This window comes from Lagopus muta, chromosome 4, assembly GCF_023343835.1.
Source record: "Lagopus muta isolate bLagMut1 chromosome 4, bLagMut1 primary, whole genome shotgun sequence".
In the NCBI taxonomy this organism is placed as follows: Eukaryota; Metazoa; Chordata; class Aves; order Galliformes; family Phasianidae; genus Lagopus; species Lagopus muta.
Window position 1 is genome coordinate 38,614,337 of NC_064436.1, and position 14,549 is coordinate 38,628,885.

Below are 14,549 nucleotides of genomic sequence, written 5' to 3' on the forward strand. Positions count from 1 at the left end.
AGATAGATCACCTTATTTTTGTTGACATATAATTATTATGACTTTTGAACATATTCAAGTGACGTCACCATAGTGTTGAGATGTAGGGATTACACCTCTACATTTTACCAGTAATTGTATTTTGCTCTACAGGCTTATAATGCCCAAACATCAGTAGGTAGGAGCATCTTTCATAGCCTCCTAAAACACACGGCATCACTGAATTCACAGTTACTTTTGTACTGTCACTTCACAGAATCACAGAACAGCCCGGGTTGGAAGGGACCTCAAGGATCATGAATCTCCAACCCCCCTGCCACATGCAGGGCCACCAACCTCCCCATTTAATACTAGACCAGACTGCCCATCCATTCTGGCCTTGAACACCTCCAGCAATGGAGCATCCACAACCTCTCTGGGCAGCCTGTTCCAGCACCTCACCACTCTCATAGTAAAGAACTTGGTGACACTTAGTAAAAGAACTTAATCACACTTCAGTGACATCTTGTTTACGAATAAGACAAGTACAATTTAGTAAGTATTACAAACCATTATATTGGTAGCTCCATTAGGCCCTTGCTGGCTCCTCTTCTGGTTTTGTGAATCATTACGATGTAAAATGGACTATGGTGTCTTTTGCACAGACTTCTTGTTTAGAAAGAACACGAATTTTCATGAGTTTTACACAAAGAATTTGCTCCAAGATGATAAATCACAGATGAAATGCAACAAAGATAATAGCAAAAGGTTTCATACAGCACAAGCATAATAAATGCTGAAGGATTCCCCGCAGTCAGAAGAAACTGCTTATTTTCTTCTCAGTCAAGTTGGCCTCTCATTTCCTACTTTCCTTGTATCATGTATGATTATCTGCTTCCTTACAAAACTGCCTATTAGGCAGACTCCAGCTTTTGTCAAATGGTGATAGCTGAATTTCTTTTCTTTCTGTTTTCAAATCTAAGCTGTCAGCTGCAGGCAGTTTCCAGGCAAATCAGTAAGCAGAATTTTTAAAAAGTCGCTTGCTTTTTGTTTTATAATTAGGGCATTCATACTGCCCTACAAGTAACGCTCACGTGTAGGCAAAGTGGAGTCAGAAGTTTCCAAGAAAATCATTTACTGCCTTTAAAGGACTCAGAGACTATTTCTTCCATGGAAAGGCAGGCAACATCAAATGCCTTCCCTTGGACTAAACTAGACAGCCCTGAAAGCTACATGGACTGTGCTCCTAAAGCTGACCAACTCCTAATTCATTGCAAAATTTTCTTCTAGTAAGGAACAGGAACATCATTTTGGGTTAATCCAATAGCATCTACTTCTGTATTACTGACAATGTTTATTTATCAACCTCGCAATCAGCCCCAGGATGCATTCCAGCATCCCAAAGCCCATAGCAAGAAAAAGACCTTGTGTGTTGCCTCAGGTAATAAGCTGGAAGCTAGCAGAAGCCATGGGGCAGCAAGTCCTTGCCAGTTAGGCAGAGGCTGAATCCCAGTAGGAAGCCCCACTGTTATTCCTTGCTCCTTCCTGCTAGATTTCCAGTAGCTTTACACAGGAGCTTATTAGTTGAGAATCATAATAAGCACGATTAAGAGATAACATGAGATATCCAGAGACAAAAACGTTCATTCATACCAGCCAAGAACACAAAGACATTCACACTGGGGGAGTGACCATGTATCCCAGTGCCACCAAAGCCCACCTGACCAGTGTGGTCAACCAGTAACAAACAAACTGGCAAGTGAAAGAAAATGATGTCAGCACAGAATCACAAAGATTTCTGCTTGCCATCTGTTCTGTTTCTCCAGCATGCTGCTGCACTGAATAAAAAAGACAAGGCTTCTTTTTTGCCTATGAGTTTAAAAAACAGGAATAATGGCTAATAAGGCTTTCCTTGTTTCATAAATTAAACAACACAAGTTTGCCTCTCTGAAAACAGCCACCAGAAGGAAGGCAGAAGCTGATGGATTTAAATGCCCAGCTTCTGCCTGTACCCAGCCAGCAGGGAGCCAGTGAGGTGCACATGCACATAGGAATACAGCTCTTCCTCCCTTCCCAGGCCACCAGCAACCAGCATGAAGCCTCCTCAAATGGTCCAGAATCACATGCTTGGGTTTGAGATGGCTCCTCGGAACAGCACCTTTGTGACAGAGGGGTGCACACCATACCTATCCCACTGCAAATCTCTTAGCTTTTACAGGGAAACATTGCCATATGTTATTGCATAGAAATCAAATGACAGTTCTCCTCTGCTAGAAATAGCTCATCATTTCTCTGAAAACACACTACACCAGGACATTTAATGTGGATTTTGCAAACTCTGGCAGCTTGATGTCTTTGTCATGCAGTAGTTCTGTTTTGTCTCACAACATATGCAGTAAGCATATGTACCGAAGATACGCAGCAACTTAGCTTTAGATTCACTTTCACAGCCTTCGGCTATTTTGCTAAAGGCAGAAAAAAGCTGCAACAAGTGGAAGTGACAAGCAGAGCACACATGATTAGCTCAGCACTCAGCTCCCCTCCTGTGGCTGCACAGACCAGGCCCACTCCCGTCTGACATTGGGTTTTCCTTCCCAATGAGTTGATGAAGTACAGCTAAAAGAGTAAGCTGTCCTGTAAACCTGAGATTCAAGTTGACTATAATACTGCCATTGAGATGAGTGTGGGGATATTGCCAGGCTTGTAAATGCACATTTGCCTGCAGGCACCTAGCACAGCATGATTCACTTTCTGCACGTCCTTCACAACAGATTCAAATAACGCTGACGGTGACTGTTACAAGATGAAGCCAAACTCAATACATTGATGTGGTCACCCTAAAAGGACAAGATTTTTCATTCCAAATATTTATTGGATTGCTGTCTAGCATAGCTCTTTGTCCATCCAGTAAAAAATTCCCACACTCTCCTTGGGGAAAGCATTTAATAGTCAAGAGCATTTCACTCTTGAGGAGTCACATATGGAATATCCAAGGTCTCCTTCTTACTTCACCCTTATCCCCAGCCACATGCACAGTTCCTTTGTTTTCTATGCTCTTACCTCTTACGCTTGTTGATTTATGAACCTCTGTAGTTACTGTGTAGGCCAGTTACGTGTATTTAATCCTTACTTTTTTTTCCTAATAAATTAAACTCTACAGCTTTTAACCATTGATACTGCACATGATTTCTCTTCAATGATCAGCGTCTTTGAAGTAATAGGAAACCTGAAGACAAACACAGTATTTCCCTCATTGTACTACACCAACACCACAGCTCAAGCAGCAACTTGGTTTTCCAGTAGCTCTCACCAAACATTCAGTGTGTTCTGTACCAGGAATTGGACCTTAACTGCCTCCGCTCAAGAAGCAGGCCCCTTTGCAGCCATATCCTGGAGAAACACGATCCCTGCATGCTTTATCACGCTGAGATACTGAGGAGTGAAGAAAAATGAGACCAGAAACAGCCTGCTGCAGGTAAATAATTAACTATAAGAACAGTGCCAACCTAATTCCCAGCTTGCTTCTCCTCTCCTACGCTTCAGCATGACACCTTGATGTCTGAATCTGGTAGCACAATGTACTCACTAGCGCAGGCTGGAAGCAAAGAGCTCCTACTAGCAGACTACTTTCTTTAAAACTCTTTGGAGGAGACAGAGGGGTGACATTTCCCAGCTATGGATTAAGTGTTCTCTGGGTGGTTATAGACAAGCTGTTGGCCAAATCAGGTCCCTGTGGCCATAGCAGAAAAGGTCAGCAGAAGGCAGCCCTGAATACTGGTACCTCCCAGCCCTGGTGCTGTTTGCTCCATAGAATTGCCAGCCCTCCCCTGTCGCTCATGTGCAGTGACAACCCACAGTTACACTGTTTCCGTCAGAAGAATTGTTTTGGTTTTGATTTCTAAATGAGAATTTCACAAACTGCTATTTCATCAGAGCAATGCCAGGATGGCCTCCCAGCAGATGCCTCCAGGTTCACAGCAAGCCATGGATCTCCTCAGCCCAACAGCTGTTGAAGCACTGTATTCCCTGGATAGCATGGGACTCGCTCTCCAGGCACCTTACTAGCATGAGTAAATTTACTTCAGCACTGGTAGCAAAACAGGCCGTTACGTAGCATTTGGCAGCAGGGGAGAAAAAGTGATGCCCCATTTGTTTTTCCTTCAGAGCTCCCAAACCAGGACTAATACCAGTTGTTTGGATTTACCAATTCTAGGACTTTGACTGGGAAATCCCTGCCATGGGAAATGCAGGTCCCCAGCACCAGCAACATGCCTCTCACAGGAACAGAGCAACTGGGACCAACTCACACCACCTGCTGCTCTGCTGTGATGAGGACCAGCACTGGAGGGGAGCAGCCTTCCTCACAAACACACAGCATGAGAATTCTTGTAAGCCTTTCCCACATTATAACATCTGCACTGTCTTGAGAAAACAGCATGTTGGACAACCTGCAGTAGCCTGTAGTTAACACCTTTATAACTCAGAAGAGCTTTTCTGGAGTACAAAAGATCTGACTTTTTCAAGGATGGCTTACTGACAATCTAGCAAATGAGCAAAAAAGTATCTAATTAGCAATAAGAGAGCCATGTTTGCAAAGTGCTATCCTGGAAGAAAATACAAGGGAAAGAACAGTCACAGTCTCTGACACCAAAATATTTTGCTGCAATATGCTTTTGCTGTCTGCCAGTTCAACGAGGGAAGATCTGATAAGGGTTAATGAATGCACTGAAAATCTCTTCATTCACTTGTTCTGTGGGCATGAAGGGCACAAAGAGACACACCAGTCTCTCCTTGCTTTCCTCATGTCTGCATTTTCCTTTCATGCAGAATAACACTATTTAAGTTAAGAATCTGCCTTCTTCTGCATCTACATTCACATCTGAAGCCTCTGAAGCAATCTGCTAAATGCTCATTTTTAAGCAGAGGCATTAATGCTACAAAACAATTATTTAATCTAAATGGGATATCCTAAATATCTCTGGATTTGTAATTGTAAAAAGGCCAGAGTACGTGCCACACTGAGCAAAGTGCACCAAGTCAGTAACAACACAAACTACTCACTAAATATTGATAGTTTGAGATAAACACCAAAGTCCAGCAGCTTTGTTTCCATCATCTCCTCTGAATAAGCACCTTTGTTCAACATTTCCCTTCCTCTGCACATGTGTTGCTGGGGCTCAACCACAGTTTCTAGAACTTGCACATGAGATTTTCCTGCTGGCTTCCCCTGGAGCACTGTGCTGCTCTGACAGCAGATCCTGACCCTCTGAAGACTGGAAAAGGTGCTATGTATTTTCCTTAAAGCTCAAATCCTTGAGTCAAGGGATGACACAGAGGTCAGAGCTTCTTCCAAAACCTAGGAGCTACTAGGAAAACCACAAAGGCCAACAGCAGTACCTAAGGGCTTGAATTCCAAGTGTTGCACAGCATCCAAAATTATTAGCACATGAATGATCAACATCAGTCATCAGTCTTTTTGTTCAAGATTGTTCATAACTTCTGATTGCATCTATTTTATTATGTTATTGCATGTAGCTACCTGCAGCATTGCAGTTGGGAATATTCATAACTTGCACAAAAGCTTCTGTAATACATAAAGAGAACTACAAATTACTGATGGTTAATGCCAAGGTAGACCAGACACGGTGTAATGGTTTGTGGTGGAGTGCATACTCGTAAGATCAGCCCCCCAACAAGCCCAGAGTGTATTTGTATTTGAAAGGCAGCAAAACCACATTTTTCATCAGCTGGCGTAGGGAATCCCCGACAACAGTTGCATCCCTGCTCACCAGACGAGTGACAGCCATTGCAGAAGGCAAGGCAACTGTTACACAAGGAAACAAGCTTTTTGAAGTGCAGAAGAATGGCACCATTGTAACAGCTTGCCCAGATTAAAGTCCTATCAGGGTATGGTCTATATCAGATTATTCTTGCTTTATACTTTCACTGTCATGAAGGATAGCTTGAGGTCAGCACTCTCAGGAGCACGGATGGCTCAACAGCTGCAATTCACTTGCACAAGGCCTGGGCTCTTTCAAATGACCCAGCTCACACACTCACCTTTCTAGGATGCCTACAGTCATAAGCACTGCAAGACTAAGCCTGAAACTACACAGCTCTCTCTAGGCCACAGTACCCAGTTTTAATACAGCAGAAAGACTGACTACAAATACTAGGCATGCACCCTTTGCTTCTGGCTAAAGATGACAGACCTAAATATGAACTACACTTTCATATCCTATAGCATGACTTTATGGCCTATGACAGACTTTATGGCTTCAGATACAGATTGCTCTCATTTCAGATGACTACAATAAAGAACATCAGAGCACACTCTCATAACTAACAGATTACAATGAGAAAAAAGTTATGGGAATCTCATTGCAAAAATCTTATGTGTCTGCATATTAAGGTGAGGCTAGCTCCAGCTTTGGAGGAAAAGGAAGGAAAAGCCATCATCTTCTTCAAAATAAAACTGCTTTTGCTTGAAAGCCATTGCAACTAGCTGAGAAACTGTACCAGCTGGATTGACTGCAAGTAAAAGATGCTGCCATGGTGCCAGTGCCTGGGAACGTGCCCTGGCAGGAATCTTTTAAGATTTTTATTAGGCCTCTCTCAGTTTTGAGAAGAATAAGCCAAGCGTGAGTCATTCTGCAGCAGGTCATCTCCCAGATCAAAGCCCCCAAGGGTCCACCCATTCTGAACCTTTCCAGTTCCTTGTGCTGCACCCCTTAGTGAGGCTTATGTTTTGAGATACTGAAATGAGAACACTACAGCTTCTAAAAGTTTTCCAAGCCAACCAAAGTTATGCTGACAAAATGCATGCCACAAGTGTAAGTGCTGTGACAGCTAGTCTACAAGTCATTTTAGAAGCAGCCTTTGAGAAAGCATGAAGAATCCAGGATACAGCTGGCAGCATACACAGTTAAACAAGAATGGCTGAACTAAAAGAAAACTCATATCTAAGTTCCATGAGGATTTAACAACAGGGTTTGGTTACTGCACACAAAAGTTCCTCACAAAAGAGCTTCAATACTTGACTCAGTTTTTCCTGTTTGAGCACGCACTGAAGTGAAACCAGAAGAGAGGCACTTTACCTCCCCTCTGGTACGAGAAGAAAACAGATGGCTCAAGATCACGAGTCTCTGTGTCTCAATCCCCTCGCAACTCAGACCCAGAAGATTTCCTGCTTTTCATTACTAATATTAGCAGAACAGTGCTCTAAGAACCCACTATTATTGACATTGCATTTTTATGACAGGTGTGTTTCTTCCATCAGGCTTCTATTTTTGCACTCGTTTTCATTTTACTGTTTGCAAACTCCTCTTTCAGCTTCTTTTGTTCTCTAGGGCACGGCAGAGATAGGATTTGCAGAAAAGGAAACTGAGCTACCCTGTAGCTAAAAGCACATTTGCCGTCTTAAACATTTTTAGATACTCTAACACATCTTATACTGTGATTAATTTAAAAATTTGCTATTCACCTGTACAGCTGAGGCTAGCCCAAACCTCTGCCCCATTCCCTAAGAAACACTTCTGCACACAGCCTCTGGCCCACCCACCTACTAACCCACCACTGCAACAAAAGGACACAACCAACTCCCCCTCTGCCCCATAGCTGCAGCCCTCAGATACCCCCCTGCTGTAAGGCCAGGTTTATGCCAGCTATGGGAGAGGCAAGGTGTGGAACATGAGAGCCACCGAGGGCCCTAGGAGAGCAGGTGCTCAGGGGCTATTTAAACCCATTGGTAAAGGTGAGGTTTTTTTGGTTTTTTTTTTTTTTTTTTTTTTTTTTTTTTTTTTTTACTAAATAAAGAAATAAATAGAAGTCTGTCTTCCACAGATTGCACTATGGGATATGGCATTGCTCTGCTGAGAGGCTGATTCAAAAAGCAAGAAAAGAATATCAAGTAAGAGAGAGTTTGCAAGAGAAGGTAAGAGGATGAGACAGGTCATAAGAAAAAAAATATATATATAGAAAACTTGAACAATGCCATAGCAACATTGCCCTATGAACATCACAGCATAAAGATGTCAGCCCAACAGGTGACTGCACCTTCCATGGAGAATATTAGTCTTTTGCACAGCAGAACACTCTGCCCCAAGCCTATTTCCTCATGATATATTATATTTGATTTGCCAGGAAGAAGAGCAATGTAATCTCTCCTCATACATGAGACATTTAAAGATGCTTTTGTAATCTTTAATCAACCTCATGGTCTCTTTCTCTACAGTTAAGCAATAACAGAGATATAGCAGGAAGATGAAACTGTTTCATTGCTCTGCAATGCAGGTAACATTTCATACAAGAAGACATAACACCTCCTTTCCACCTGACTAGAAAGTGAAGGCTGAAGTAATTTTGATCTGAAATGACCAAAGTGCAAATGACAAGATAATTGCTTCAAAATTATTCTGAAATTGAGAAAAAAAGGTTACAATCTTGTCTGTGTATAATGTATTCAATTTTTCTGTCCTTCTGAAGATGCACTGTCTGTTCATTGTGATAAGCGCAGCTTCTAAAAGTGCAAGTTTTCTGTTTTCAAAGCAAACATTTCCTTTTTCATCTGAAGGAGCACTACACACTCCCTCCCCAGCAGCAGGAGGTTGTGCATCACCACACCGGCACAAAGCTCTCTGTTTACCCACGCACTGTCTGCTGACACTTCACACAGCCACGCACAGCATGAGATCAGTCAGCCAGGCATGGATGAAGAACTGGTTCATGGACCAAAAAGAAAAGATACAATATTTAGCAGGCCAACCAATGTTCATTTTTAATTTCTATTCTCTTCTTCAGCTATTGTGTTATAACAGACATAGCCACTCTAATATGAGAGATTTACCTTACAAGTGATGAACTCGACCTTCAGAGTCTAAATCCACACTTCCCCAACCCCTGGGGATCATGGACGTCATGTCACGCATTCCTTGTGAGCCATCTATCCTCACAGTGAACAGACCACAAATTCCTCATCTACTCAATCAGCTACAAATGGCACACAGCAGCACATTTACAGAGCAAGTCGATTCTCCCACACTGCAGGAATTAAGGAGCAGTCAGTCTGGCAGACACAAAACACTCTGTGGATGGCATGAAAGAATACCTGCACCTTGAGGTGCAGTGTCAAGATGATCCAGGACATATGAGTCAGACGAGGATGGAAAAAGTCACAGCAAGTGGCAGGCCTGGGAGCGGTCCTCTGCCCATCCTCCCTGCTCCAGTACAGAGAGCAAATGGCTTAATTGTTTGTTGGGCTCATTGCTTTAGCTTAGGACACTTAGCTTAGGAGAGAGCCTGTCTCTTCCTTTCATCTTTCTGGAAAAGAGAAAGGCATCATCAGCCCAGAGCCAGAGCTGGTGTTAAATGCCCTTAACAGAAAAATCTTGTAATCAACACTGTATCCCAACAAGGCCCAGAAGTGACCGCAGAACACCTGCAGGCCCAGAAGAGCTCATTGCCTTCTCATCTGGCTGCTTTAACTGTGCTGCCAACCAGCAACCCAATGAGAAATTCATCTTTGCCGCCGACTTGCAAGTATGCTGCCAGGGTGGAAAAGATCCTGGAGAAATCAACTCCAGCTACAGCAATTCCATTCACTTTCATACAGCTCATTCCCCTTCAGGTGGAGGAAGACAGTGGTATGTATGTATGTATAAATGTTTAACTACATGCTGAGAACAGGTGTACTGCCTGCTTTCTCTCTAGAGCCAAAAGTCTTACAGGAAGGCCTTCAGAAGGTAAAATCTTTAACACAAAACAAACAAACAAACCAACCAACCAAAAGAAACATCAGTCCCTTTCATTCTTCTCCCACCCCTTCAGACATAAGTTATTAGGAGCTTTAAACATTTTACCTTTAAGCTTCAAAACAAGATTTTAACACATAAAAAGAACATCCAAAGAAAAGAAAAAAAGCATTATTAGAAGAGACTAATGTTCTTAAGACACACACTACCTACATTTGTAAACAGCACTAAGTATTAGAGCTCAAGCAGTGATTTGTGGTAAATCTTCAGAGCATCCAAGGCATTTGCAGAGCAATTTTCTCAGACATTCTCTAGAGATTCAGTATTAATCAGCCTTTTCACAGGTACAAAAAAAGAGCCTCATACAGAGCATTGGAAGGAACAGAGCCTGACTGAGATTTTCCTCATCCCATAAAGCACAAAAATGTACTCACAGCACTGTTTGGATTATCACAGCACCGCTCAAAATGAAATTGCAGCATCATTTCCTGTTACCTCCTTTACAGTGACAGTGAGCCTCATACAGGTACCACTTCATGGCATGACTCCTCTTATCCCCATTTTTAATTGGAAAAAAACCAAACCAAAAAAAAAAAAAACCAACAAAAAAAACACCAAACACCCAAAACATAACAACAAACGCTCTCAGAAGGGCTATTAATAGGGAGGTACCTACATATGCACTTCCCATTGCCTACTGGATATAAGTAGAGTCACTTATTTCCAAACTTTTCAGAAGCACAGCCTATTACTTTGCTATCACATGAGGATGCTCTTCACAATGTATGGCAAAATACTGAACAGCTAGAGCATGCTTAGAAGTACAAACAATGATGAATTTCCATGATACAGACACATACCTCCAGTATGTACCTCCTATATATCTATCTCCAACTTATCTCTCCAAAAGCACATTTATCAGAGCAAATGCAGCCATCTCCCACTTGCTAGACATGGAAAGAGTAAGAGCAGAAAGCATCCAGCTACCATCCCCAGTGCCATTCTTTTTTTCTGGCATAGATGCAGTATCCAAAGGCAATGAAATGAACTAGCTGAGATAGGCACACTTCCTGCAGTAGATGACTAGGATCTTTTCAACGGTGAAGACATTTGTAAGTTAATATATGGAAGAGTGAACAGCACTTCCATAGATAGTTCCGGGGTGTGCATGGCATTGGTGACATCCTCCAGTGAAAACACAAAGTTTCTGAATTAGAAAACAAGGTTTGGATCATTAAGCAAACTTATGTTGTAAGAAGCAGAAAGAAAAGAGGGGGAAGCTCACTGAATGGTCACAATTTCCAGCTATCAGCTTCAATTATACCTCACTTTCCAAAGGACCTATGAAGACTGCAAGTACATAGCAGGAACAAAGCATGCTTAAGAGGAATACTCAACCACCCAAAACACTCAATGGTAACTCACGTCTGTAGCTGCTGTGATTGCTACTTTGGTGGGGTATCTTGGAAGGAGGCAAAAGTTAAAACATAGCAGGGAAAAAAAAATTGAATTATCCTGTAGCTATTCAGGCACATCTAGATTGATACTCCACAGACTGTCTAAAACCAAAGGATAAACTGGAAATGAGTAATGCTAAAAGTGGTACAGCAGTCTGGAAGAAAACAAGAGTAACTAGACATCATTAACAGGAAGGACAAAACAAAGTTAGGGCCAGCCTGAAGCATGGTGTAGCCAACAGCTTGTCAGCTGAGAGCATTAAAAGAAACATTTTTGACAGATATGGATGATACTGGGAAGGACAAAACCAAAAATACTCACTGCCCTGCTTTCTGCAGGTAACCAAACCCAGTGGTTCCCCAACTGGCTGCAATTTGCAACCAGGAAAAATCCTTTCCTCAGCAACAAGCATACATCATTCCCTAAAACAGAAAGAAAACAAAAACTTTTCACAGGCATATTTGCAAACCCACCTTTCAGCTTACACACAACCTTTATTGTGCAGATATGCAACTTAAGGGAATCCCACACATAAAAGCAGGACATTCTCTGAATCAATGATGTTAAACAGAACTAATGCTTCATAAAACAAAGAGTTTTCCCATTTCAGTTCCTTACTCTCAGTACAAGCCATGCCCCTTGCAGGAGACACTGTCACCACACCAGCAACTCCACAATGCACAGAAACAATTTTGCTAAAGGGGACCGTGCAACTGCAAGGGGTCCTGATATTAAAAAGCTACAGGAAATAGCGTAACTGAGGCTTCCATGCCAATAGCAGCTGAAATCCCCAGTGCTGCAGGCAGCCTTATACAGATCTCTGCTGCATGAACTAAACCAGGAATCTCATGTATATGAATGGCTGTAAAAAGCAAATCCATTTTAGCTTCTCCACAGTGCCAAATCTGGTATCTAACTAGATTGCGTTAAATTTTTTTTTAAAAATCAGCCCTTTAAGTGTTCTCTGGCCCAGACTGTTTATGAACAGCCAAGAAAAAAGTGAGCTGAAAATTGCCAGTTTGTGTTAAAACATCTGTTCTCCATCATGATAGAAAAAGAAGAACTCTTCCCCACAAAGAACAGCAGAAGCAGAGCATTTCTCTGAGCACAGAGTTAACACGTGCAAGGCAAGAGGAAGTGAAATAGCTGGCAGCTCTGAAGTTTCAGCACAAACCAAATAGCTGTGGCATTACAAATCCGGGACTCTAACAAAGTGAACCACATCCTTCTGGAAATAAAATTCCATGTAGCAATAATAAGGCCTGCCCAAAAAACACAACACGCTTCACTTTGTATGAAAAACTACATGTCTATGTAAATGCTGAACACTTCTCAGAACAAAAAAGTCATGCAATACAAATCAACTATAATCCTATATATCAACTAAATCAACTATAAATCCTATAACTTAGAAACCAACTTGATAAAATTAAGTATGATTTCTATAAACTTTATACTGAAAGCATAGCGGCCTTAATCAGAGCCATCAAAGAAGGCTAGGATTTTGACTAACAGCTGAGCTGAAAAGCTGACAGTTGAGGATCCTGTTCATGATGGCAATTGCTGTTTCACAGAAAAATTTCAGCAAAAATTAGGCATCCCAGGGTGGCTGATTTACCCCCCGGGTTACTTATTTATTAGTAAGCATACAAACAGCATACAAACAGATGTTGTGCTCACACATCTGCTCACCAACACAGTAACTCACAAGCACCTCCATGGTATGTGACAACCCCACATAGCCACCAAAATATCACCTCCAGCTTTGCCAGTGGAAGCCTATGGTCAGTGCCACAGAAGGTGCCTGGGCACGCTGATCACTATTACAGCTTGTAGCACAAAAGCAAGCTGAAAAACATGGCACTGGAGCACATCAAGGATGAGTGTGAGCAGTGCTGAGCACTCCCACCCTCCTTTCCAGAGCAGCAGCAAAACTCCTCTCGCGCCTGTGACGACAGAGCAGCCAGCAAACAGAACTACCAAAAACTTAAATGGGGAAACACCATCAAAGAGCCGTGTGTATGGGAACTGCTGAGTCACGGCCTGAACCTCTGATTGATCACCTGAGGTGAGCCATGAGTCAGCCAGAGGAGCACAGGTGAAGGCAATTCACCTGTGCTGCCAGAAGGGGTGGAGCCAGGCTGCACCCCTCCTGGACCTATTTAAGAGCTGGCTACCAGAAGGGAAGGATCTCTTCTGGAGATCCTCCTCTTTGGTATCTTCTAGTGAGCTCAACCCAAGGGTAAGCTCTTCTACTTATTCTCTTTTGCGATCCTTGTTTGCTTTGCCTTACTCTTTTGATTATATTGCAATTATAACATCTTGATATCTATTGATTATACACAATTGTATTGTGATTATAACATCTTGGTTATACAGCCGTGCTAGTGTTTAACTAGTGAGATGAACATAATCTGATGCTTTGCTCAACTTCAAAATCTGAAGATCTGAACAGCTGCAGTAATGTGTTTCGCTACTTGAAATTACACCTACAGGCCATTAATTTAACTTTTATGATAACAAATGCATTAAGTGCCTGAGCTGCTCTACAGAGGCGCATTTACAAACTTGAAAGGTGTCCAAAGATGAACACAGGAAGAGGAAAATCAGAAAGCAAGCCTCATGCTGTCATGCTCTGTAGAAAAGTCAAAACTCTTAATTGCACATATAAAAAGTATTTCATGTTAACTTATTCTAAACATTTCCGCTTTAGAAAAGTCCTCAACAGAATCCTTCTCCTTAAATCAGAGTGTAAGAATTTGACTCCTGAACTTTGTCACTATCATGTTCCTTCCCACTGGGTGACAAAGCAGATCATTCTCCTGCTCATTTTTCCTTCTCCTCCTCCCCTTTTAGGTGCATCTTCATGAACCTTAATCAGTTTTCAGCCTCATCTCAGAAGCCATAGAAAAGCATAAAGCTTGCCTGCAAAGCTGCACCCTGCATAAATCAGAGGTGATAAACTGAACAATCAGCATCAGAGCGTGATGAATGGCAGTGTAAATGCTCCCTGCAAGAGGTAACACATTTTTAGCACTCCACATTTAAACCTTAAGAGATGAAGGTGGCTAAGCCAATATTTATTTTAATTCCCTTCTTAAGTGTCCTCCTAACACAGCCAGGATTGAGCTGAGAAAGCTTCTCAAATTAACAGAGTAGGGCCAAATTAATGCTAGGGAATTCTGCAGGTGACTTTTCAAGCACGCTGTGTGCAGTAATCCTTGTCAAGACGCACGCATGGAGGTGCTGGGTGTCTCCGAGTGGCCATGACACCGTGCAGGCTGCACAGCCCCACTCAGGGCTTCCTTCTGTCTGTCACCTCCTGGCCCAGGTCCTCTTTCGGGCAGACGACAGCATCATGGTCTGCTTCATCACAGCAACACG

The 14,549-nt window shown here is 42.3% G+C and overlaps 1 protein-coding gene across 5 annotated transcripts in view; it reads right to left on the minus strand.

Moving 5' to 3' along the window:
* The window catches only part of MCUB (mitochondrial calcium uniporter dominant negative subunit beta), a 36,310-nt gene that overhangs the window by 13,750 nt on the left and 8,011 nt on the right, over window positions 1-14,549 (minus strand). Inside the window, exons 1-2 of one of the 5 annotated variants that reach the window (XM_048942416.1) lie at window positions 12,923-13,025; window positions 11,487-11,587 (exon numbers count right to left, since the gene is read on the minus strand). The exons of 2 other annotated variants lie outside the window; for them this stretch is intronic. Coding sequence is in view for 1 of the 3 variants with exons in the window: in XM_048942414.1 (XP_048798371.1) it covers window positions 11,487-11,624 (138 nt within the window). In the remaining 2 variants the exon portion in view is untranslated. Of the gene's footprint in view, window positions 1-11,486; window positions 11,640-12,922; window positions 13,039-14,549 lie in introns of those variants that run through there. 2 more of the 5 variants (XM_048942417.1, XM_048942414.1) reach the window with 2 other exon arrangements.